This window comes from Populus trichocarpa, chromosome 2 (genome assembly GCF_000002775.5).
Source record: "Populus trichocarpa isolate Nisqually-1 chromosome 2, P.trichocarpa_v4.1, whole genome shotgun sequence".
Lineage (NCBI taxonomy): Eukaryota > Viridiplantae > Streptophyta > Magnoliopsida > Malpighiales > Salicaceae > Populus > Populus trichocarpa.
Genome location: NC_037286.2, coordinates 511,297 through 537,306, shown reverse-complemented (window position 1 = coordinate 537,306; position 26,010 = coordinate 511,297). Strand labels below are relative to the sequence as shown.

At 33.7% G+C, this 26,010-nt stretch overlaps 3 protein-coding genes across 6 annotated transcripts; 2 read left to right on the top strand and 1 right to left on the bottom strand.

The window, feature by feature from the left end:
* Positions 1 to 7,482: 7,482 nt before the first annotated feature.
* LOC7496853 (high mobility group B protein 3) lies at positions 7,483 to 9,072 on the top strand. 2 transcript variants are annotated; one of them, XM_052450770.1, is made up of 8 exons: positions 7,483 to 7,645; positions 7,740 to 7,788; positions 7,949 to 8,068; positions 8,161 to 8,218; positions 8,308 to 8,352; positions 8,451 to 8,531; positions 8,618 to 8,699; positions 8,801 to 9,072. In XM_052450770.1, the coding sequence occupies exons 2-8, from the start codon at positions 7,748 to 7,750 to the stop codon at positions 8,806 to 8,808; spliced, it is 435 nt and encodes a 144-aa protein (XP_052306730.1). In that variant the 5' UTR covers positions 7,483 to 7,645; positions 7,740 to 7,747; the 3' UTR covers positions 8,809 to 9,072. The 2 variants fall into 2 exon arrangements, with proteins under 2 accessions (XP_052306730.1, XP_006386135.1); XM_006386073.3 differs by having other exon boundaries at positions 7,486 to 7,645; positions 8,618 to 8,707.
* A 3,657-nt stretch (positions 9,073 to 12,729) lies between these two features.
* LOC7474570 (WUSCHEL-related homeobox 8) lies at positions 12,730 to 14,633 on the top strand. Its single transcript, XM_002301881.4, has 3 exons — positions 12,730 to 13,209; positions 13,548 to 13,949; positions 14,129 to 14,633. Exons 1-3 carry the CDS (start codon positions 13,050 to 13,052, stop codon positions 14,212 to 14,214), a joined length of 648 nt encoding a protein of 215 aa, XP_002301917.1. The 5' UTR covers positions 12,730 to 13,049; the 3' UTR covers positions 14,215 to 14,633.
* Positions 14,634 to 14,699: 66 nt separating this feature from the next.
* On the bottom strand, positions 14,700 to 23,733 carry LOC7474569 (uncharacterized). Of its 3 annotated transcripts, none has more exons than XM_052450768.1 (28): positions 23,342 to 23,731; positions 23,158 to 23,245; positions 22,947 to 23,022; positions 22,767 to 22,831; positions 22,636 to 22,680; positions 22,459 to 22,559; positions 22,190 to 22,331; positions 21,964 to 22,025; positions 21,805 to 21,878; positions 21,643 to 21,713; positions 21,389 to 21,548; positions 21,219 to 21,291; positions 21,043 to 21,138; positions 20,424 to 20,529; positions 20,223 to 20,316; positions 20,058 to 20,141; positions 19,810 to 19,966; positions 19,443 to 19,639; positions 19,003 to 19,047; positions 18,667 to 18,695; positions 18,457 to 18,578; positions 18,131 to 18,178; positions 17,871 to 17,995; positions 17,459 to 17,751; positions 16,115 to 17,045; positions 15,920 to 15,991; positions 15,366 to 15,482; positions 14,700 to 15,271 (listed from the first exon to the last, which is right to left on the bottom strand). In XM_052450768.1, exons 1-28 carry the CDS (start codon positions 23,694 to 23,696, stop codon positions 15,227 to 15,229), a joined length of 3,873 nt encoding a protein of 1,290 aa, XP_052306728.1. In that variant the 5' UTR covers positions 23,697 to 23,731; the 3' UTR covers positions 14,700 to 15,226. The 3 variants fall into 3 exon arrangements, with proteins under 3 accessions (XP_052306728.1, XP_024451611.2, XP_052306729.1); XM_024595843.2 differs by having other exon boundaries at positions 21,389 to 21,476; XM_052450769.1 differs by lacking the exons at positions 14,700 to 15,271; positions 15,366 to 15,482 and adding an exon at positions 15,499 to 15,836 and having other exon boundaries at positions 23,342 to 23,733.
* Between the last annotated feature and the right edge of the window lie 2,277 nt (positions 23,734 to 26,010).

Genomic DNA, 26,010 nt, shown 5'->3' with positions numbered 1-26,010 from the left:
ATAAAATTAATTAAAAAGAAAAAATAAAAGAAAAAAAACCTCTAAGAAGAAAAAAAACTAAATAGAAAGAAATTTAACATTAACAAACTAAACTAAACGAAAAAAAAATAATTAAAAAGCAAAAAAAAAGAAAAAACAATTTCGAAGTTAACTCGTCAAACCAGGCTAACCCGTTAAACCCGAGATCCGTGTCATGAATGTCTGGTAACTAAATAAAAAAAAAGTGAACATTAACAAACTAAACTAAACGAAAAAAATTAATCAAAAAAAATTAAAAAAAATCTGGGTTAACTCGTCAAACCATATTAACCCGTTAAACCTAAGATATGTGTCATGAAAGTCTGATAATTAAATAAAAAAAATTAACATTAACAAACTAAATTAATCAAAAAAATTATGAAAATAAAAAACAAACAAAAATTGACGGGTCAACCTAGAATTAACTGGGTTAACCCGTGAAACTCGAGATATGTGTCATGAAAGTCTGATAACTAAATAGAAAGAAATTTAACATTAACAAACTAAAATAAATGAAAAAAAATTAATTAAAAAGAAAAAAAGCAAAATAAATATATTTCTGGGTTAACTTGTCAAATCAGGTTAACCCGTTAAATCCGAAAAACGTGTCATGAAAGTCTGATAACTAAATAAAAAAAATTAAACATTAATAAACTAAATTAAACAAAAAAATTGTGTTAGAAGAAAAAAAATAAAGAAAGAAGCAAAAAAAAAATCCTGAAAGGCATAAAAAACAGCTAAAAAAAATAAGACAACTTAAAAAAAAAACCAAAAATGGATCAGTGTTTTACTGTGGACTGCACTGTGCAGTCCACAGTAAAACACTGATCCGTTTTAGTATATGTTGCAATTAATTAAAAAAAAAGAAAAAAAAAATTCGGGTTAACTCGTCAAATCAGGTTAACCCGTCAAACCCGGGATCCGTGTTATGAAAATTTGACAACTAAATAAAAAAATAACATTAACAAACTAAATTAAACAAAAAAAATTCATTAAAAGAAAAGTACACAAAGAAAAAAGCAAAAAAAAAACCCATAAAAGCATAGATAACCAAAAAAAACAAAAAAAAAGGGAAAAAATAAAAACAAAAAAAAAACAAAAAAACAAAAAAAAAACAAAAAGAAGAAGACAAAAAATGGGAAAAAAACAAAAAAAAAAGAGATGATTGCTCAGCGTTTCATTGTGGACTTGCACAGTGAAACACTGAGCAGTTTTAGTTTTTTCTTAATATGAAAGTATGATACTTAGAACAGTGAAAGAGATTCAAAAAATACGGGTAAACTTATTTAAAAAGGGTATGTTAAGCATGCAAAAAGTGAGAGTGTATAGCGTATGGTTGTATCTATATAGTTTTAAAATGAATTTCTCTAATTTTATAATATTAAATATTTATGATTTTTTACAATATATAATATAGAAAAGACATGTTATCATTATTTTTTCTTAAAACAATAACTAAACTCTATATTTATGTTATTTAACTCATATTATTGTAACTCATATTATTGTACGGTAAAAAATATCATACTTTGTCATGCCTATGTCTATCAATTCGAAAAAGAATATGTTATCAATTTAGATTGTGCTCAATTATTGTTCGTGATATGTTGTGAGTCAGATTAGATTTTTTATTTTTAAATGTTATTAATGTGTTGTCTAACAAAAACAACTAAGTATATGGGGGTTTAACTTATATAACTTGATCAACTTAAAAGATTTGAAATCAACACAAACAACAGATGAAAATGCAATTTGACTTGAAAAAACCAGGATGGCATATTTTTTCAAATATTAAAACAACAATTTATTAGATCAACTTTGACCAATTTAGATTAATCTGTCAAATCCAATATTGAAATCTCATAGAAAGCAAATCGAAACAAATTATGAAACTCAGTTCTTAATCAACTCAATGTTGAAAGATAAATTCAAAAAACAATTAAAAATGACATAAAAAACACCTTACTTGACCGACCGAACCCGTAACTCAGGTCATGAAACCTAGATAACTTTGGAGAATGCAAACCGAGATAAATTATAAAGTCTAATTCTCAATCAACCTAATGTTTAAGGATTGATTTTTAAAAAATGACAAAAAAAATTGAATCAACCGGCCTAACCTGCAAATCAAGTCATAAGACTGTGATAACCACGTAGATAGCAAATAAAAAATTTATAAATCTCAATTCTTAATCAACCAAATTTTAAATGTAAATCCCTATGTAAACGTAATATTGAAAGCAGTAATATCTCCATGAGTGATGGAAATTGAGATAAGAAAGAATAAATAAATGATGATAATAAAAAGAATTATGATGTATAATGGAAAGGATAACCTATATAAAATGATTTTTAGTTTACAATTCATAACGACGCAAAACCAATAACACATTTTGATGGATAAAATAATAAGAAAAAATGATAAAAATGTTTATAAAGAATAAGTGAGTTGATAAAGAATAAACCATAAGAAATGATAGTGCACCGAAAAGGCAAGACTAAAGGTGCAAGCGCTAATTAAAAATCAGTGACGTTACATTGAAACGAAAAATAAGTCTGATAAATAATTAAAGTTGTAAAATTTAAAATAAATGTATTTCAAAATAATAAAATGACCCTAAGAGTTTAAAAGGAAAATCAATATCATTTGGGTGAAAATTAAATAAGAAAAATTAGATTGTTGACGAAAAGTCACACACTAGTCAATTTTACGCTAAAGAGCATGACTCTCAATTCAACTATTAGACCATGATGAAATTTTACATTGAGTCTATTAATGTGTTATCATACCTTGTTTTAATATCTCTTATCGATCAAGGTTTGGTAAAAACTAACGATTTAAACAGAAAACCATATAGTTTACGCGACAAATCAAATAAAATACTTAAAGGCATAAACGAGGGATAAAATTATAATTAATGACAAAAATGCCTTTAGAACAAAAAAAAAATTCAACCAATCCACTTGGAAAATAGAAAAAACATGAGAAATAAGAGAGGGAATCAAGCTAAAGAGAGAATATGATAATTTAGAGGATCCAGATAATAGGAGGCAATGCGTTCTGACGATCATATCTTCGACATAAATTGTTGGACTGTGTTGTGTTTTGGATATATTGTTTGACTCATAAGACTCTACCATCTGACCGGAGGGATGTGAAAAAATAATTTTTTGTTTGATAAAAATCGTCATATGAGATATCCTGAAAAAAATACCTTGCAGGGAAGTTTCGATCATCGACTAATTTTTCTCTTTGACACTGTTGGATCACGTTTATTTTGGATATGCAGTGTGCCTAGATGTGGTTTTCATTATAGAAGGTAGAGAATGGGAACAAACTCTCCATAAAGGTTTTGTTCGTGTTGAACAATAGCTCACTATTTCTTAGGTTAGCTCGATTTTTATTTTGATACATAGAGATTCAGTTGTTGGATCACTCTGAGTTTGAGATATACCGTGAAAGATTCTAAGGTCTATATTATAATCATTGGGTTTGAAAATATAACTTAAGATGAATGACGTATTGGTTTTTGAAATTTTTTTGCTAGTTTATGCAGGATTTAGAAAACTTGATTGAATACATGTTTTGATGAAATGAAAATTGTATGGGTATTAAGGTTTATGGAACATGTATTGGTAAAATGTGTTTTTATTGTTATGGATGAATTGTGTATTCTTAAAACGGGGGGAAGGATGATCACGGTGTAAGAATAAAAAAGAATATTATTATATGAACATGTTTAATGAATAAAATGCTAACTTTTAGGTTGTGGATAAAGTGGAACCATTAAGAAATATGAATGAAAGAGAATTGGAGAATGAAATATATTGAAGGTTGGCCATGATAATATTTTCGGTAAATTGTTTAATTAATGAAAACTATCATGGACTGTAACTAACGTGGTGAAATTATTATTGCGATGATGATGTAAGAACATTAACTATTAAGGTTTGTTGTGTATGTTTAATTGTAAAATGAGAAAGTGAAAAATAAAGGGTTCATTGTTTTGCTGAGTTAACAATGTTAAACATTGATATTAATATATATAGTGTGTAAGGGAAATAAGAGAAATTTCAAAGGAATGAGTTTTCTTATTTTAAGAAATTGTTTAAATGTCTTGTTTTAAAATTGATTTAAATTTGTGATTTAACGATGCCAAATGACCTTAGATAATATTTTTATGCATGGAAATAAGTTGGAAGTTAATTTTTTTTTTAAAGGGTGAAAATCCATGTTGTCTAAAATTTTAGTGGTAAAAAAGGGGCTACCATGATTGTTGATTTTGAGCCTTGAAACAATACAATTTGGAGTTCATTTCTCATGAAAGTTGTAGTTTTATATCTTGAATTACAAATTTGCCCCTCAATTCAAGCTTTTAAAAATTTGAATCAAATGGTAATAGAATTTAGCAAAAAAATATGAGATGCAAAAAAAAAATGTAAACCATGGTTAATTGATTATTTGCTTTTAAGAGTAACAATGTCATTTAACCGTGCAAAAAAATAAAATAATAAAAAGACTAGGACAACCCTTAACAATTAAAAAATAACAAATGATAAAAAATAAAATACCGTTTTACCCTAAAAGGCAGCCAAGTGATAGTTTTATCAAAGGCAAGACCGTCAATTTATTATTACAATTCACAATAAACAAAGGAATATGTACAATGATTTTCCCACATGTTTTAACATTTTTATCTAATCTTTAATAAAAACATCTATTAATAAAAAAAATTAGAAATGAGGTCAGGTCATGTTTTTGGCCCCCCAAAAAAAAAAGGGCTCGTGCATTGACTTTTAATTGTTTTTAAATGAATAGGGCGAATGACGTAATGCTCTGGAAAAAAAAAAACAACGCGTCATCTATCAGTCACCAGATTCCAACCATTGGCGCGACTAGAAAACCAATGTTAGTTTTTTTTACCAAAAAATATATCTTCAACCCATTAAACCAATTAATGACCACAAAACACACAAAAAAAACAACTCAAACCTAAAATCAACTCGAAAATAAAAATCTCTTGGAGCTCAGATAGGTTTGTTTTCAGGTGTTTTTAAGATAAAAAAACACTTAATATTGACTAACCTATTAGAAAATACATAGATCCATTTTAAAATATTATCTATAAAGACATGTCCTCTACTCTACGCATCTCTATTTTAAATTTTAATCAAATATATCAATCTCTCCATAATCCCTGTCCCTCTGGTCCCATGAAAATTACCGAACACTACATGAAATAAGGCATGTTTGACGCATCATTTCCAGGAGCATTGATGTAATTAAACGTTGCGTGTATCACATAAGAGAAAATGTTGACAGCCCTTTCATTGTTTCAGGCTCTGCACCCCGCATTTTATTTCCAGCACTCCAAACAAAGCCAATTTGCACCCTTGAATGTTTCAGTACACTCGCTGAAGTTATTTCTTGGGGATTTTCGAACGATTCTTCGAGTGGTCTTTTTTCAAATCTTTTCACGCAGCTCCTTCACCGTATTGCTTCCCGGACCTTGTTGCCGGATAAGTGCATCACTGAAGGCATCATCCATGTGTTCTGTCCATTTAAACGCATCTCGCCTTCCCACATGATTCTTCTCTGATTTATTACCCGTTGCAGATGAACAGAGGCATCAGACAAATAACAAAAGCAGGCTACCGACCATTAACGACCAAAAAGTACAGATGCTGTCACCTTTATGAAGATTTCATAAATTGATTTTAAAATCATCGAGTTGTTTAGCAATTCACTCTTTATTATTTATTTTTTTATTACCTTTTTCGTTGTTTGTTTTTTCTTTTGATTTTGTCCCTCACGGTTTTTTTTTAATTATCTTTTTTATGTTTTTTTTTCTTTTGATTTTGTCTCTCACGGTATTATTTCAATTATTTTATTGCTTTTTAGAGATTGATTCTTCGTTCTTTTAATTATTTTTTTGTACTTTTTAATTTTTTTCTTTCAATTATTTCTTTAATATTTTATTTCATTTGTTTTTTTATTCAATTTTGATCTTCATTATTCTAATTATTTTTTTCATCATTTTTTTATTTCAATATATCCCTTAACATTTTATTTTATTTTATTTTAATTAAATTTTAATCCTTATTTTTTAATTATTTTTTATTATTATTTTTTAATTTGTTTTTTCTTTCAATTAGTCCCTCAACATTTTATTTTATTTTTTTTGTAATTCAATTTAATTCTTATTCTTTCAATTTTTTTCTTATCATTTTCTTAATTTGTTTTTCTCTTTCAATTTTCCCCTCATATTTTATTTTATTTATTTTTTATATTCAATTTTGATCCTCTTTTTTTTAATTGTTTTTTGTAATTATTTTTTTATTGTTCACTAAAGTGCCTTGGTATTTATTTCATTGGTTTTATACTAGCTCAAGTCCTCATTGTTTTGATTACCATTTATTTTCTTTTTAATTTTTTGATAGTTAAGAATTTTAGTCAATACTTTTTTGTCTTATATAGGGTCATATCGGTGTTATAATCAAAGTTACTAATTTTAAAAATTATTCCAATTTAACTTCAATTTTTTTTCAATTCTATCATACATTATGGTTGACAAATAATGTATTGGAATCAATTCCCATTGCATCTCTTCTTGCCAATCCAATTGTGAGTGTTATTGGGCATTCAACTTTTTTTTTTTTCATTTTCTTTCTTCGAGGTTATCCCAGGTTAACTTAACTTTACTCTTTTTTTACTTAATCCTTCGATGTTGGGCTACTGGGTTTTGAGATTTTTTATTTTTTATATATTTTTTTAATTTTTATAGAGATATCACTAGTCATATTTTTGTCAGATTAACTCAGTATGACTTGGTTTATTTATTTAGCTCCGATCCTTTTCTCTAGTTTTTTTCTTAAAATAATTTTCTTATCACAATCTTGCATCACGGTTGATGTGCTAGTAGAGTGGACCCGAGTCGGCTCAAGTGTTTTTATTTTACATTTCTTTTTTTAAATAGATTTGTTTGTAATTTTATCATTTGAAATTATATTTTTAGAGTCCCGAGCTTTCTATTTTTTCCCCTTTCATTCCTAAGATGTTATCCTAGATTGTGAGCTAGTCAAGTTAACTCGGGTTTATTTAAGTTATATTTATTTTAATATCTTCTCTTATATTTTAAAAAAATTGACCCTGAAAAAAAAAATAGTAACAATAATAAGAAAATGCTAAAGTTGGGCAATGGGCCAGATTATTGCAGAAATCAAAGTTGATCCATGGGCTGGACCATTTCAGCAATCAAAGTTGGGCTTGAGATCCCTGGAATCCAACCAATCTTACATTATCATAAATGATTACTTATGTGAGAGCAAAGAAGCACAAAGAGAAGCACAAAGAGGAAAGCCAAATATCAAAGGGTAAGGCGTCCAAAACTTAAGACCCACGCAACCAATAGATTATAAGCGCAAAGATCGATGACGTGTCTAAATTTCCAAATCCCGCCTAAACCCCTGCCACCTCCCCAATTTCATTTCACCCGCAATTGAATTTCAATTTCCTTCACGACACTTAATATCTCCGCCTCTCCCTCAACTCTCTTCCTATTCTCACACACAATATCCTCTCTCTACCACTCTTCCTCTCTCTTTCAAACCCTAACCCCCCACACCGGTAAGTCTCGCAGATTCTGAACGGATTCTCACCCTTTGATCGGTTCTCATTGATTTAAATCGTGTTTTGAGCTGATCCGGTGTTAAAACTGCAGGTTTCTCCATGAAAGGAGGTAGATCAAAGTCAGATACCAAGAGCGCTAAGTAAGTTTCTTCAAATCTCGTTTTCTCTCAATTTCATCAATTGTCACGTGTGAAACGTGTTTTGCGGTCACGTAGATCTTAGATCTAGAAAATTAGGTTTTCAAGTTTTTGTTGTCGTTTTGTGATTACGCTCATGTCGTTTTCTGACGTGGTTGTTCAGGCTCTCTGTGAACAAGAAACCAACCAAAGGAGCAGCAGCAGCAGCAGCAAAGAAATCAGGAAAGGCAGCTAAGGATCCAAACAAGCCTAAGAGGCCTGCGAGCGCATTTTTCGTCTTCATGTAATATTCTTACTCTTGATTAATATTTATTATTGTTCATTTGTAGCTAATTATGGAACAATAATTTAGCTATAAATTGACTTTGACTGCAGGGAGGAGTTTAGAGAGCAGTACAAGAAGGAACACCCTAAAAACAAATCAGTTGCTGCTGTGAGTTCAGATATTGTTAATTAATTATTAATTATAGTTTATAATCGATTTTTTGTTGTTTTTAATGTGATAAATAAATTATTATTTAGGTTGGAAAAGCTGGAGGAGATAAATGGAAGTCACTGTCAGCGGCTGTGAGTATATTTTTTAATTTATGTTAATATCTGGGTGAATTTTTGTAAATATTGTTTTTCACTCATTTTGCTAACATTAATTGATTGATTGGTTACAGGAGAAAGCACCCTATGTTGCCAAGGCTGATAAAAGGAAAGTCGAGTATGAGAAGAAGATGAAGGCCTACAACAAGGAGCAGGTAATTGGGTTGACTTAGTTGTTTTAGTGTCAAGCTGTAATCGTGTTTGTGGTTTGAAATTGATTTGTGTCATTGGTGAGTGTTAGGCTGAAGGGCCCAAGGAAGAAGAGGAATCCGAGAAGTCAGTGTCGGAAGTCAATGATGAAGATGAAGATGACGAGGAGGGCAGTGCAGAGGTTAGAGCTGGTGCATCTTGTTAGACTGTCTGGTTGGTGGCATTGCTTGTTTTGCATTTGTCTAATTTGGAATTTATTTTGGAATTGGTGCAGGAGGATGACGACGACGAGTAGGATTTGGACATGGGGAATAGCATAGTCATGTAGGTGGTGACAATGTTTGGACATTGTATGTTAATGGCCGAGTATTGGCATGTTAATTTTTTTTTCAATTACTGTCTTCTAAGGGAAGGATATGCGAACTGCTCCCTTTGTTATTTTGTCCTCCTCCTTCCTAGGGATAAAAGTTAATAGGTGTAGAAGGGAGAACTCTATGTTTACTTGAACCAAAGTTTAATGAATTAGATAAGTGGTTATCTTCTGTAGATTATGTGGTTCTCTCTATTTGCCCTTTCATCAGTTCAATTCCATAGCTATGCCTAGTGAAGGTGGTATATGATCGAATGGGGTCGCACGTGTGTCTTACTTCTTCGTCTTGCCTTTTGCACTGCTTTTCGGCTCATTATGAATGGTAGGATGGTTTCACTAATTACTTTGCTGCAATTTTTACTGGATGCTGTGTTTTCATGGGTGAATGCAACATTATTCTGGTTCAGTCCCTTTTCTCTTGCGTTTATGCTGATTTTGATGTGGTTAAAGATGTCTTGTTCGAGTTGATGTATCCCTGTGTTGGCGTCTTTACTCCCTTGTGTGTGTCCTCCTCCACTTTGTTACTGAATTTACTTTATTGCCAGCCTGCGTGCCTGTCACTTTCCCTCTACTCCCGCTTTTGAATTTCAGTATCGCTTGTCAAACTAATGTCGAAGATTTGAATGCATTCTGGTTTGGACATGGATGAGTTTTTATGTGAATCTGTTGCTTGCCGAGCTGTTTGGATGTCTATCTTTTATGGTGGCTAAAAATTTAGTTAGCACTTTCAGTGATTTGTGGGCGGTAACGCAGATAATAAATACTTTCAACTTTTCAGTTATTTTTATTGGATTGCAAGACTGATTTGGTGATTTTCATGCCTCCTCACGTTGCGAGGAGAGAGCATGGTTACCTGTGCTGGGTGGCGAGGTGAAGCACCTCTTGCTTTCACAAATTCACAATTGGAATCGCTTTGCTTTTTCCTCATGATGATGGGGTTCTCACAGTAAGTGCAAATGACGAAGATGGTGACAAATTTAATTTTGATACCGCCTTTTTTACTTGGATAAATCCGTGAACCCCCAAGATGCTTGGAGAACGTGTTTTGGTTATGCTTGTTAAGTTCGGCGGAGTTGAGCCATATCTTCTCGGTAAATCAGGGCTAGCAAGAGATAGACGAGTATTAAAGCAATGGTAAATCAACGGCTAACAGCATAGTAAATTATCTGCACCCTCAGGTGGGGGATATAATTTTCAATTCTTAAACAAACTCTACCCAATCTCTTAGGAAAAGAACCTTGTTTTTTACTCCTATCTGGCAAGAAATTCAAACCTCTTAATATTTATTTCGTTTGACTTTTAGTTTTTGCTATGTTTTTTAATGTTCAATAATTAGAAACGTGTTTAGAAAAGGAAAAATATCTGTGGAATTTCAGATGAAGGTCAATGGGTGGAAGTCAAGCCGATGTAATTTGGGGCTGGGTCAAGCAAGTAAAGGAACTGTCTTGCTAGCTTTGTTGATGGTTGGTTTAAGCTAGGGCAAGCATTAAAAATTCATAGGCTGATTTGATGATTAAAAAGCAAACCTCTTCACTTTCCAAAACTAATAACATTTAACCCCATTATGTGTCTTGTAATCCTTTTCTTCTTATAATCTCTTTAAATTAATCAACTGGATTTTCCCTTGAAGGTTTGTTCAAATATTATCATAGATTAAGATTCTAACGGTAAGCCTGGGTTTTTAGGAGCAGAGAATTTTAGAAAAAAATGGCAAGAAAATATTTGATGAGAAGAAACTAATCTGACTAACTTGAACGGTACTGGCTTATAAGAAACGGTCATGTTGGAATCATAGATATTTATTTTTAATTTCACAAAGCTAAAGATGGTGAATGGTCGACTTCGAAGATTTAATATTCTCGGAGGCTAATTTATGATGGGTTTCAAAATTGAACCTCAATCAATCTTGATATTGGCTTGATTGATTTAATATCAATAATGTTTTTAAAAAAGAAATAATCACGAGAATCCAATGATGTAGACCCTTTCGTGGATCAGTCTCGGACTGGGTAAAACCGGTTGGGCTATAACTTAATATCAAGAAGTTACATGGGCCTTGTAAAACCGGGTGGGCTGTAAAACTCATACGCTGTCAAAGTGAAACCGTGAAGTTGGGCTAAATCCAGAAAAAGAGGTGCCATAAAACGTTCTCTGTGCAGAGGTTTTCCCTTTTCCTTTTCAAGAAATAAAAAATCTAAAGGGAAGAGTCCATATATATAGATTTATCTGTACACAGCAGCACATCGGCTATAAGAATATAGAAAGGGAAGAACAAATCATTGAAAGAGGCCACCAGAAGATCTTCCATTGACAGTGGGTTCTACAAGATCTATTGTCTTGAGACCCACCATTCATCTGTTTGATATTTTAAGCTTCCCTGTGTGTTGCAGAAAAGACATGCTGCTCTAATCTTTCATCTTATTCGTCAAGACATCCCAAAATCCCTCCAGGTTGTTGCCCTCGTTAGGTACACCAAATTCCCTAATTCCATGGCAGGAATTAAGAGGTGAGCTAGGCCATAGCCCTTGTGTTTTTGTTACTCCTCTCTCAATTAAACCACCTCATAAAGCTACTTGTCAGGGACCCTTGTTTTATCTTGTAGTGATATATATATATATATATATATATATATATATATATATATATATATATATATATATATATATATATATTGCTTGTAATTCTTGCTTTACAGTTGAAAGAGATTGGTGATGTTCAAGTGATCTCGAGTCGTCACGTTTTTTTGACAAAAATTATTAGATTATTAAATCAGAGTTTAGCTTAATAAAAAAAAAGATAATTAAAGACAAATACACTTGTAAGAGTATTGGTTTGAAACAGGTGATTAAATACAACTTAGTTAATGTGATTAGGTTAAAATCCAATTTAATTTTTAATTTTTTTCAAAATAATATCTTTTATTTTTTTAAAAAAATATTATTTTGAATTTACGTAACTCGAGTTAATTCACTCAATTGTAATCTAAAAATTGGCCTTCAAATTATGAAACCAACCATATTTAGTAATTTTGGTTTGGGAGCGATAGATTAAATAGAATAATTTAGCTAGAAATTAGACGATTTTGAATTTAGACACGAATGGATCATTACTAATTAAACATTAGCCTAGGCACCAGGACAAGGAGGGCATGTAAATATGTCCATAACTTGACCAACACCTCCATTTTCCTACTCAAGCACATGTTTGAAATATTGATTTTCACATGGAATGCTATTGATTTTCACATGGAATGCTGTTTTCCATGACTAATGAAAGCCAGCATTGATGATTCAAAGCATTGAAATTACTTTGATCTTGCTCTCGTGCATGCGTATTCCAACTTCAATTTCTAATTATTTGAATCCACTTGCTCATAACCCACCACAAATTGAAATTCTAATCATGGTTTAGGAAATAATTCCTTTCCCTTCATTTGAAAGATTCATTTGGAAGATTCGTAGCTAGATAATCAAGATAATATTTACATCATCTTACCATCTTGCACATTAATTTAAAATAAATCTCATTTTTTAAATTTTTTTTAAGAATATATTCATTCTTCAATAGGGATTCTAAAGTTTGGATTTTGATAAATTAAGAGAAAGATTAAATATATTGATCACTAGAACCATCCTCGATATTAATATTTATTTGAAATATCAATTCTTTAACTTTAATTTTTTTAGATGGGGTTTTCTCACAAAAATAAATAAATAAATAATAAAATTAGAGAAAGTAAAATTTGAATTACGAGGAAAGAAAAGGATAAATGGAATTTACCGTTATTTATAACATTTATGATTTATATGAAGAGCAAGATTTGGACGCAAGAAAGATATCTTTACCTTTATATGTAGAGACGCGCGAAACCCGCTCAATCATGCTAAAATGCGCAGTCCGTCAGCATCCCAACTCTGAACTATGCCAACCCTTCCTTCCTTTTCCAACACTTTATACAGAGACCTCAGACCCTCTTCCTGTTGTTGTCTTGTGATTACTTCAATTCTACTTCTACGGCTAAACTGTGTCTAAAGTTACAACCATATGTCATAGAAAGTGAAACATTATTAGGTAAAGAAAAGGGAGAAAAGGGGCTAGCATATATACCAGTGCCTGTCAAGAGGTAGGCAGAGTCAAGAGGAAGTGGAGACTCATGGAGGAGGGGAGGTTTCAGAATGGTGGAGGGTTAGGTGTGAAAGTGATGACTGATGAGCAAATGGAGATGTTGAGGAAGCAAATCTCTGTCTATGCCACTATTTGTGAGCAGCTTGTTGAGATGCACAAGGCTCTCTCTGCCCAACAGGACTTTGCTGGTTTCTTTCTCTTTCTTTCTCTCCTTTAATGGGTTTTTGTGTATTTTTTTAACTGAATCGATGGGGGAAGTCAGTAGGGTTTGAGAATTCGTGGATATGGAGAAATTATGTTACTTTACTTTTGTGGACTAGTATGCAATTTGCTCTCTTTAAAGCACTCTTGGTCATTTCTGTCTCTGAAAATTGTATGGGGGCAAGTTTTGCTGAGATAATTCTTTGACTAGCCATTAATTGTCTAATTAATTTTCCCTGATGAATTGTCCTATTAATTTCTTTGTAAGTATACGTTTTACTTAGTTTTGTGGATGTAAATCATCAATGTTTTGTATTTGATTTAGGCATGGGGCTTGGGAATCCGTACTGTGATCCATTACTGTCATCTGCTGTCCACAAGATAGGGTCGAGGCAGCGGTGGACACCGAAACCAGCGCAACTTCAAATCCTTGAGCAGATTTTCGAACAATGCAATGCGACTCCAGGCAGGCAGAAGATCAAAGATATAACCAGGGAACTTGCACAACATGGTCAAATTTCTGAAACAAATGTCTATAATTGGTTCCAAAACAGGAGAGCTCGTTCAAAAAGAAAGCAATCAGCCGTAGTGCCAAACAATGGAGAATCTGAAATGGAGACAGATATTGAGTCTTTAAAAGAGAAGAAGACCAGGGCAGAAGACAGCCAACCTGACGAAAACACCACACCGATGGCTGACCATATGTACTTCAACAGTCCAGACATAGGTACTCCCATACGCTTGCCCTTATTTTCCCGTAAGATTCATGCATTAAGAGTTCCTTTTGACACTTAAGCCAGTTTCGAACAGACCTCTGTTCTTAAGGACACATATATGGTCAGAGATACAAAATACGAGCATCTCCGAGCAAATGAATGCTCTTAATGTACTGGTTCATGCGTGCAGGATTTGACCAGCTGATGGGGAAGATTGAATCCCCAGGGAGCTGTATTCCGTACTGGCAGATGGAGCAATATGACTTGTTTGGATGATGTCTCTTCCAGATCGATAGAGATGCTCCGGTAGAAGCTTGCTGAGTTCAAGGACGCTGATATTGACAGTAATATAATAGAGCATTTATGCAGCGAAAGATAACATGGTACACAGAGAACTTACATTCACAAGGCTTATTAGGGCTTAGGACTATCGTTGTGGCATGCATTTTACTGATTGCCTAATTCCAACCATCTGGGTTATTTAAGATGAGTGAAATATTATGGTATTAGTGGTAGTAAATTTTTTATTTCTGATCATGTCAAGCTCTGTATTTCATCCATTTGAATGGATCTTTATGATTCTATAGTGCCTAGACCATATGCTTTGTGTGTAAAAATGGACTGATTTAATAGAAACCGAGCATCATGTAAATCTGAATGGAATGCATCTTCTATAGCAAGTTTATTGGGAGAAATTACCTTCTATTTGCAGGTAAAATCCTAGGCTGTGTTATCTTTAAAGAAATTATAACTGTAGCATATGTCTACAATGAACTCTTGCTGAGGGGATTGAGACTTGTATTAATCAGAAGAGACATGAAGAGATACAATGATTCACCAAGTTATCAGCTTCGTCTTTTTCATAGCTAAAAGCTGCAAAGACCAAGCCAGCATATACATATCGAGTCACCCACCAAAAATATACAAATCCTGATCGAGACCAATTAATCCCACTCTGGATAAGCTCTCTACAACCAAAATAACAAGTGTCTTATCCTGCAAAATCAATTACTTTGGATTGCAACGTCTATTTCCTCGATAGACTGGATGCTGAGGCAATGAAATTATCCATCAAGAGTTGCATGATCAATGCAGCAGCTGGGAAGCCTAACTCAGAATCCAGTTGCAGCCGTTACGCGCTTAGTTTAAGATGATCCATAATTGTCCCAAGATATAAATTTCCAGAAAAAGCTAGATTTCGCACAAGCCCGTAATGATTTTCATGGCATTATACACATGTAGAAGACTGTTCGAGGTGGAAATCAGAATGTCCAACCCTAGGTCATTGTTAACCTTGCGTATTAGAAAGCACGTCTCTCTTCGGTAGTCTCAACTGCAGCCAACAGAAATGAGTTTCAGATATGCAAATTTTCCGCAGGTAAAATGCCCTGTGCCCATAAAGCCCGAAGCATTTCAAAATCACAAACCTTTGACTTTGTAGTCCTCCAGCCTCCAGAAATAGGTTGTGTGGAATATGAGAATCTATCAAGGGAGTTCAACAAGGCAGTTTTATCCATGGCTGTGCGGGTTACTGGCGACAAATCCTGCTTCCATGTTAAGAAACATTATTCAACCACTAACAGAGAAAAATAAATGAAACGAACACCTATCATCTTTTTAGTGATTTTTCTTTCTGTTGCACAATTTGCACCAAAGATGCAAACGAGCCCATCGCACCCCTTCATCGCTTGAGCTGAATGTAATATTTATTTTTTCAAACACAAACTCAATTTTTGCTGTAGCAGTCCATACACTTTTTGAAGTAAAGGGAGACTGTCAAGCCACATGCTCACACGGAATTCAAGCTCAACACTACCTCATTTTTTATTTTGCAGTTCCCCTACTATTACTTCCTTCAACCAAGTCAGACAGATTCATGAATTACCTTGCCATCTCTCCTATATCCAAAGCAGTATTACAAAAAAAGCAACGAGCCAACTGCATAATAACAAAACGGAAAAAACATATGGTACAAGGTTACCTTATCCATAGGTTCTAAGTCCTTTGATGCTTCAAGATTCTGAAATTCCAGACAATCAGTATAGAATAATATCTGCAAGTGAAACAGTATTCAGAATGGTTAAGATTTGTTGCCAAAGCAGGACCAACCAAAGATAAAGACAAGCTATTCTTAGTTTGGAGCATCAAATAAATGCAGGATCCAATTAAAGCCTACTTTGTTAAGTAACTGAACATTTGATGCATCTGTTGCCATGATCTTCACTCCAAGGCAATTAGACATACTGCAAAAGGGACAAAAAACTGAGTTGAAAACACAGCCATCTTCTTCACTCCAGACTCCTTTTTGCTGGGCATCTTGAAGAGCAATATTGCAGAGACGCTGATCAACTGATGAGATGTCAGTCACGAGAACTGGTACACATGTTGAGTTGTTCTTGGCACAACGCTCCATTCTTTCTTTCACAAGAGACGCTAGGTGAACCTTTGATGAAGAAGTCAAAGAGCACTCAACATACAGGTTGTTCTCAGGACGACCCAATGGGCTTTTGCAGAGGGAGCAGGAAATTTGCAATCTCTTGTCCATGAGAGAATCAGAAGATGCACATGAAGTGGCACAAGAATTAGGCAGCAATGGAGAAGCATGCTTGGTAGATTGACGTTCTCTACAGCTTGTCTCCAAACCAAATTCAATCCTGCGATTTGTGTCTCCACTAGTGACTGAGCTTCTAGTGAAACTAACACAGCCAGGAGTTTCAGCATAGGAGGTATCAGATTGTTCTCCTTGAAGGTTCATTAATGATAAGTCCATGGACTTCCTCCGTTTCTGTGTATGAGAATTAACACTTAGATTCAAAGATGACTCTACTTCTGGTCTCAGGTTGCAGGTAGTTATAGTTAACTCTTTTTCAGGAGTAACCAACATTGAACACTGAGATTTGTCTGGAGCAGCACTTTGGTTTGTCACAGACACCAAAGAGACTAACCCTTGATCTGCAAGCTCATTAGGGGCCTGCATCATGGTTGAGCTAGAGTTGCCATCCTTTGAGAAGAATCCCGGACTGGTTGCAGCTCCACATTCACCCATGCCAGGGGTTTCCTCGACAAGGGTTATTTCTGGATCTTCATGGAAAGATGCCTCAGAGCACCTGAAGGGGAATCCAATATGTTCCATAGACCATATTTTTTGCAAGGGAATTCAAGAATTTAATTTCTTTCTTGACTGAATGAGGATAGGTCATTTGTATTATTCTATCTGCTGGGTGTAGTTTTTAAAATGCAATCCACTAGCCGAAGTTCCATGATTGTTTTTTTCGTTGTCTTTTTTCTTGAGCTTGTTGGCACTTGCATGATAAGACTATGTTCATGGGCACTAAACCTGGTTAATGCTTGTAACCAGTACTACCAGTTGCAATATGAATACCTAACTTGCTAGTACAGCACAATAATTGGAACTGAAATCTTCTAAATAATGCATGAGACCATAGTGCCTCCTAGTAGCTAATTACATTACTTGCAAAGATAACAAAAACATGACGAAATAACAGGGCAAGTCATTTACCTTGAACCTATATGGGAATCACACTCTAGGTCAATGATTTCTTGAGAGCTTTCCAACTCATCGTCTATTTGAAAAGAAGCCTGTACTTCAACATCATCTTGGGACTTCAGTTTTGAAACAGCACCTTCACACTTTGTCAAAGAGACTATTTTCTCTCCATACTGATCAGAATTGCTCAGTTTCTGACTTTTGTTTCTTGTGTGCCCTACGATTTGATCCATTCGAGGGATATTTTTCTCCTTGTGAGCATCAGAATTCAGCAAGAATTCTTCCATATTCTTGCCAACCTTCTCCTGCAAATAAGTTGAAGCAGAGACCACAAACAATATTATCATTCACCTGCTGATTAGACCATGGAAGGAAGATGGAATTCCTTAATTAAATGCAAAACACATGAAGATAAACAGAAGACCTTGGCATTCCTGTAAAAGGATCTCAATACTTCTAGAGACATGTCAAAGTTGTTGTGCTGTTGAATCGATTTCCTTAGCCATTTCGAGATGTATACTCTATTCCGTTCTTCCTTATAACGCTCATCTGCTTGCCAATGAAATAAAAGCCACGTCAAAAAAATAACAGAGACAACAGCAAAGTGCTGTCAAATCATAAGGATATTTTCAGTACCAGGGAGAAAAAAAAAATCATTGATCAATGGTCAATCAAATGAATTACCTAATAGGATGATGGACCCATAGTCAAACTTATGCCGTATACAGCGTCCTGCATGAATTCAAACGAAGAATTATACCCAAATTCATTAATCATATTTTGCAATTATCAGATAATGCTTGAATTTTAGACAACAAAAGGAGGGAGATAGAGAAAACAATGAGTATCCAACTGAAGAAACAAAAGGGAGTTTCTAGTTGGAAAGAAGAAAAAGAGGAGATAGTAGGTGTAGTCAAAGAGGAGAAAGAGAAAAGGTTTGTGGATTATATGTATGCTTTATGTCAAGCCAAATGGAAAGCATTAATTGTAAAGCTAATCAAATGGCATACCAGCAGCTTGATTGAGAGCTCGAAAGGCTTGTTGACAGTACCACTCATTTCCACCAAGAAGGTTTTTGGACGTTTTGTATGCATCATTATATTTCTTCTTCAAACCAACTTGAATATCATTTCTGATAAAACATGTCAATATCAATAAGCAAATCTGAAAAAAAAAAATTGTTGTTTTAAAAAGCTTTCAGAGCTTGTAAGAATTCTTACATGTTTGGAAATGGAATGCCAACTACTATCTGAGGTATTCACAATTAAGGTACAACATCCATCCAGGTTGAAAAGCAATAGTGATTCAAATTCAATGAAATGCTCTTACCATGACAAAGAAGGAGAAGATATTCAAAATGACACTGACAAACCAACTATAAGGACCCATTATCATCCCTAAAATCAAGTTCACTTAAACCTGTGACAATCCCACAAGAACAACTATCTGCACACAGTAGAGATTCCATTAACTCAAGAAGAACCAAGAACCCAACTCAGATTAAAGAAAAGTAGAGAAATGCAGGTAATTATATTTCAAACAACACGGAAGGATACAACTACCCGAGCATAATCATCAGAAAAGTCTATTCCTTCTGAAACCTGCGAGAACAACCAGCAATTTAGCATATGCATGGGGAGAAAGGTGGTATGTGAATTTGAAAGAGCTTAACAGCAACATAATAGCATAATGATTCCCATGAACTTGAAAATAATGCACTATTTAGAATTGCAGACGTTGGAATTGCAATCATTTTGAATAACTTAATGCGCTAAATTATCATTTGCAGCTTGTTTAACCATGCTCACAAAAATTCCACCAATGCAAACATTAAAGCCCAGGCTAAAAATCCTTCAATCCAAAGACAACAAAATCTGCTCAGTATTATATCAATGTTCTTCCTAGCTAACACCGCCAAAATGGACTTAGCTCCTAACCCTTCACCAATACTCCAACTGGCTGATTACAGGAGTCCTCGGCAAAAAAGTTGGCATACCTTTCCTCGACAAACGGCAAGAAATGCAGCTCCTCCTTTCTCAGAATTGTCGGTTGATTCAGTTCCATCTAAGTGATTGGCATCCACTTTTTTGACCTTTCTCTTTCTCCCAAGAGCAGGTCTTTTGTCTCGACGAATGCAGTCATAATAACCCTTCAAAATCGAGTCAAAATCCTCCTGGCTTCCTCCTCTGGGCTCTGCAATAATCAAGATAAAGTAATTTGCAAGCCAACTAAAGGAATTCCATTGAGACAGCCAGGAAAACAGAGCTCAAGCACAGATGCCAAATAATGAGGTATCTCTAACACAATACAAAACGGTAACTGAAAGTACAGAAAAAAATTTTATGCAATCAGTAATGTGTTACCAACAAAGAGGGGCTTTCTTGCATTTAATCGCGACCATTGGCCTGTTTCACGCCAACGATTGCTCAGCTTTTCCATCAGTTTATAGCTAGGGAAGAACACGAGAGAGCCTGCAGGAACAATCTTGCAGATTTCCTCCAATGATTTGCCAAGGGCATCCTGCACAACCAATTATCATGGCAACTTATTAATATATGGAAAGGAATTCACTCTGGATCATCAAAGATCAATGGTAAAATGCACAGGGTACCTGGAAGGCATAACAATCTGCTGTTTTGTAACTCGCATTCAATGGATAATTATCAGGACTGGTCGATATTACAGAAACACACACCTGCAGTAAAAAATTGATAGCTTGTACCTGAAAATGGAACCAACTATAACAGCAAAATACAAAAGGATGGGGTAATCAAACCTGCGATTCAACATCAACTACATGCGGAGCTTCCAGACAAGTTCCAAACTGAACCCCAAGTTCAGATGAGAAAGAATTCATTGGTGACAAAGTCCTAGAGAACAGAAACCACAGACGAGTGTTTGCCTTAGTAATACTACTTTGATTAATTGATTATATGAACTGCAGGCACAAAACATGGTTTTTATATCTCCAGCTTACCCTGATGTTAAAATGACTGACAAAGAAAGATCAGCTATGTCTTTGAACACGACAGCTGGATTCAAGCACCACAAACTTAAAGTACAAGTCCAGTCACCAGCCTTTTCTGCATGCACGATTTGAACAATAGCAAAATGATAGATTATTTCTCACTCGTTGTCTATAAAAAGAATATGAGAGCATGAGTTGTTTTCTAGCAAAACCAGCAACAGTCGCAACAGTATTATCATTGGATTCTTTTAATGCAGCATCTGGAAGTGTGGGAACACAAACAGAATTTGGAAGTAGTCTCATTGAGTTTACTAAACAGAGCTTAAAACAGAAAGCTTTCAGGGAGTACCAAGTACTTGATTCCTTATAAGCTGCAAATATAATATCTCCAGACAAATACTCCTGTGCTGTTTGAAAGATAGCTTTAACAATTGGCATTAAACTAAATTTAACCTGCTAATCTTCTTCCTGTTCCTTTCAATTTTAAAATATTACAAATGAGAAATTTAGCCTACTAATCTTCATCAGCTAATAAATATACTACTAAGTAATAAATTGATAAGCAAATATATTATGCATTGTATACTAACCAACAACAAATTGACAAAACAACCAGCTGATCACTTACTTCCATCTCTTTTAACATATCGCCGCAAAGCAAGCTGAAAATCAGATACCTGACATCCATTTCTTGAGAAGAAATAAGTGAGTGAAGAGAATAACCCTGTTTGGCATTTTAAAAAGCAGTTAATTAGAATATCAAGTTTTTTGAGCAAGTAAAATAAGCAGAGTATGAAGCTCAACCTTCCAATAATACCACCGACATGCCACTTAAATGAGAGCCCTCTGCTTCCGTATCTGTTGCAGCTTTGATAGCCTGCAGCAAATTAGATTGATGAACAGTGCAAATGGTGAGAAGAAAGTGAATGGAGTGTCAAACTCAAAAGGCATTATACAATTAGGAGGAAAAAAACCTGTTTAGCACAATCCAGCAAGATTGGGAAGCACTGCTGTGAAATATTGGCTTCTTGGAACTCCCTCAAAGCCTTATCACCAGCCCAACTATAACACATGGGAGCAAAAGAAACTAATAAGTGCAAAAGGCCTCCATCACCAAAACAAATCTGAATAGAACTTCAGAAAGATGGAAGATATCATTAATACATAAAATTGAATGTAGAAAAATATAGATAGTAGTAAGTATAAAACATTAGACAAAATTACTTACCAAGAGCAGTAGTGCTGAAATTCACGCTTCTCCAGCTTATTTTTCCTCCGTTCAATCCAACTTAACAAGTCCTGTTCATTCATAGCATATAGCAATGGCAATTAAAATGACTAATAAGACTGCAGAAACAGAATCGCAAATCATAATAACTCAAACAATTACTTGTGCCATTTCATATAATGGTTGGTAAATCATGGGATCAACTGGACAGAGTTCCTGCAATTCGGTCTGCAATTCTTTGGCAATACAACAATAATAAGCAACAGAAAGATAAAAAAAATCAAAAATCAAAAATCAAATGTTTGCAAGTCAAGGACCTACTTTGCAAGACATCTTCTTCAACATCCACACTACCAGCATCACGAGCAATGTCTTCTATGTTGCTGCATGTCCAGAAACATTCAGGGTATCATGTAGTGCCTATACAGAAATAAAACTGGAGAAACTCGCTTGAACAAAGAAATCCAACCCCAAATTAGCCATTCAGGATCACGTGGCAAATTATGTATAACATTTCAGCAATTGAACAGAAAATTGCAATACGTACTGGGCTTCATCAAGAACAAGAATGGCTCCTATAATGTCTACTTCCATTGCTCCTCGAATGACTGGATTAATTATGTAATTGTACGGACAGAAAACCAACTGTGCATCATCTGCCATAGAGCGAGCTGCATAGTATGAACAACCTAAAAAGAGAGAAAAAATAATCAAGCTTCAGAGATGTTGAGAGTGAACCGAGCAATTTAACAAGCCACATGCCAAACTTTTAAACAGGCCAATCTTATGTGAAATTACAATATATTAAACATAAACCTTTAACAACTTGTCCAACTTTAACAAGATCTTCGATGTCATGCACCTCATGGCAACCTCCTTTTTGAAGCGAAGGATGACCTCTGACTTTATTTGCATTTCTGTTTGTGAAAAATAATTTTGTTGTGAGAGACAATAAAAATAAAGCAACCACATACCGAGAGAAAAGTAACCCACTTGAATTGTAGGCATCCAGCCTCCTTGTCCTTCAAAAGCAGCTTACTGAAAATTTCCACAGCATGTTTCAAGTACAGGGACCAATAAAATTTTACAAACAAAAAAAATGTCCCCAAAGCTCAAAATTGTACCATTCTTCATCGACATTCTCTTTCCTATTTACATGTACATTTGTGCAGTAATGTTTCCTTGAAGCCTGGTAAATATAAAAACAATAAGTCCTCGGAAATAACTAAAACCTGAATCGAAGCATCAACGCACAATTATTGTCAAATCAATAGCCATAACTAAAGGAAAGATACAGAGCCTACCAACACTGCCATTGGCACCCTATACGTAGTTTTACGAAATTCGCTAACCACTTGGGAAATTTGGGAATGTGTCCTCCTTCAATTAACAGAAAACAGCAAAATAATTACCCGTTCAATAAAAAGATTCTCCTTCACATTGTAAATCATTATGCATTTATCACCATGTAAGAAAAACATTACTAGAACTACTAATTCGAGACAGAAAACTTACGAAGCATAGTATATCTTTGGCACAGCCTTTTTCTTTTTGTTACTTGCCACCTTTTGAGCCAGCTCCACAGCCGCTGTAGGTTCAGTACCTGCAGCAATTCACAGAGACTCAAAATTCTTTAACAAACTGGCAAATTTCGATGCAGAATTGAAAAAAGTTAGGGTTTTAAAAGTCCCGAACTTACTTGAAGGCGTTGATTCTGGAACAAATCCACCGCCGTGAGCGAGAGGATCGGTGATTGCCTCGGGATTCGGTGTAGAGTGAGTGAGATTAGCGTACTGATTCTTTAATTTGTAATTCTGTTGCCAGGCGAGAGTGGAACAAAGAAGCGAGAGCGATTTTCCAGTACCGGTAGGGGATTCGAGTAAAGCGTGACAATGGCCGTCTCTTTGGGCTCGATCGAGCGTGGAAATGACTCTGCCCATGAATGCGAGCTGCGTTCCATATGGTTTGTATGGGAATTCCACTTGAATTCCTCCTATGTGGTAGGATTTTTTAGGGTCAGGGTTTGTGCATTTTACTGGTGTTGGTTTCACCATTTTTTTGTGAGAATTTTGAGGGGGGTGCAGAGGGATTTGTTCGGGTAAATCGTGGCATTTTGGCGGGAGATTTTGGTTTGTTTATTTGGATTTAGGCGGTAGCTTCTTCTTTTTTCACGCCCCTAAATTAATTTCAAGATAATTTATCACATTGAAACAAACCATGATTTTTACTAATTAACTCGGTGAATCAATTGAGTCAAACTAAATTAATTTCAAGATAATTTATCACATTGAATCTAATAATCATGGTTGTTCGTGGAATTTGGTTTGTTTACCTTTCCAATCATATTATTGGTTTAGGCTCAGTTTTTTTAATCAAATTAGATTTTGTTGTATTGTTTTTTTTATTGATCCAGCTGAATTCTAGATATTTAGGTAGTTTTTGATATGCTAAAAAAATATTAACTGAGCTAGAATGATTATACTTGATAAATATCTATCTTGTTATGTATTTAGTATGCATTTGACTGAATAGGACAAGTTTTCTTAAATTATATTTGATATATATTGAATAAGATAAATCAACATATTGTAATAATAACAATAGGCATGTGTAGTGTATCATAATATATATTATTATTATTATTATAAATAGCTAAAAGAGATCAGTGTTTTACTGTGGACTGCACAGTGCAGTCCAGTGCAGTCCACAGTAAAACACTGATCTCTTGTCCCTGCTGCTTTACGTGTTTGTTTTTTTTTTTTTTAAGTTGTTTCTTTTGGCTGTTTTTTTATGCCTTTTGGAAAATTATTTTTTACTTTTTTTTTAGCAAATTTTTTTTCTTTAATTTAGTTTATTAATGTTAAATTTTTTTATTTAGTTATCATACTTTCATGACACATTTTCTGGATTTAACGGGTTAACCTGATTTGACACGTTAACCTAAAATATATATTTTTTGCTTTTTATTCTTTTTAATTATTTTTTTTTAGTTTAGTTTAGTTGTTAATGTTAAATTTCTTTCTATTTAGTTATTAGATTTTCATGACATATATCCCGAGTTTCACGGGTTAACCTGGTTTCACGGGAGAACCCAGTTAATTATGGGTTGACCCGTTAATTTATTTATTTATTTTTATTTTCATAGATTTTTTTGTTTAATTTAGTTTGTTAATGTTAAATTTTTTTTATTTAGTTATCAGACTTTCATGACATAAATCCTGGGTTTAACAGGTTAATATGATTTGACGAGTTAACCCGGATTTGTTTTTTGATTTTTTCTTTTTAATTAATTTTTTTTCATTTAGTTCAATTTGTTCATGTTTATTTTTTTTTTTTAGTTGTCAGACATTCATGACACGGATCCGGGGTTTAACGGGTTAACTTGGTTTGACGAGTTAACCTGAATTTTTTTTTTTTGCTTTTTTTTTCTTTTAAATTAATTTTTTTCGTTTAATTTAAATTGTTGATGTTAAATTTTTTTTCTATTTAATTATCAAACTTTTATGACACGGATTCCGGGTTTGACAGGTTAACCTGGTTTAACGAGTTAATTCAGTTAATTCTGGGTTAACCCATTAATTTGTTTTTTCATTTTTAATTATCAAACTTTCACGATGCGAATTCAAGGTATGACGGGTTAACCCAATTAATTCATATATTTTTTTCTTTTTATTCATTAGTTTTTTTCTTCCTGTTGGTTTTTTTTCTTTGTTTTTTTCTTTTTAACTAATCTATTTAACTATCACACTTTTATGACACGGCCTTACAGTCAGATCCACGTCCAATGTTATTGGGTCTGATATTGCAGTCCAGACACTTTGATGCCAAGGGTTAACCCAAGTTTAATGTTATTATTAATATTATAAATATTACTCTTGGATCAGGCGTTGCAACCAAATCTAAGACTCTTACGTATAACTTTGCAAAAAAACCTAACATTTTTAGATCTTAGCTTTTTTTGAAATACAAAAAATAATTGACCCGCGGCATCGCGCGAGGCATATAACTAGTTGTTTTCTAAATCGAATCATAAAAAATATACAAATATAAAGTTAATGTAAAATATAAAAAATTATATTTCATCCTTAATATATATTATTGTCCAATTTATATATTTTTTCAAAAAAATAACATGATATTGTTATTTTTTTTATTTTATATTTAGTATTGGGTTTAATAATATTATAATAATTATAGTCACGAAACTCAGTATGGCTATAGACACGAGCTTGGACTCCATATTTAAAAAAATCAGCAAAGAATTAATTAAGAATATGTTTGGGAACGCGGTGCAAACCGTGTTCCCAAAAAATTTAAATATTTTTTTTACTAAAATTTAATATAATTTGTACGTTTTGGATCGTTTTG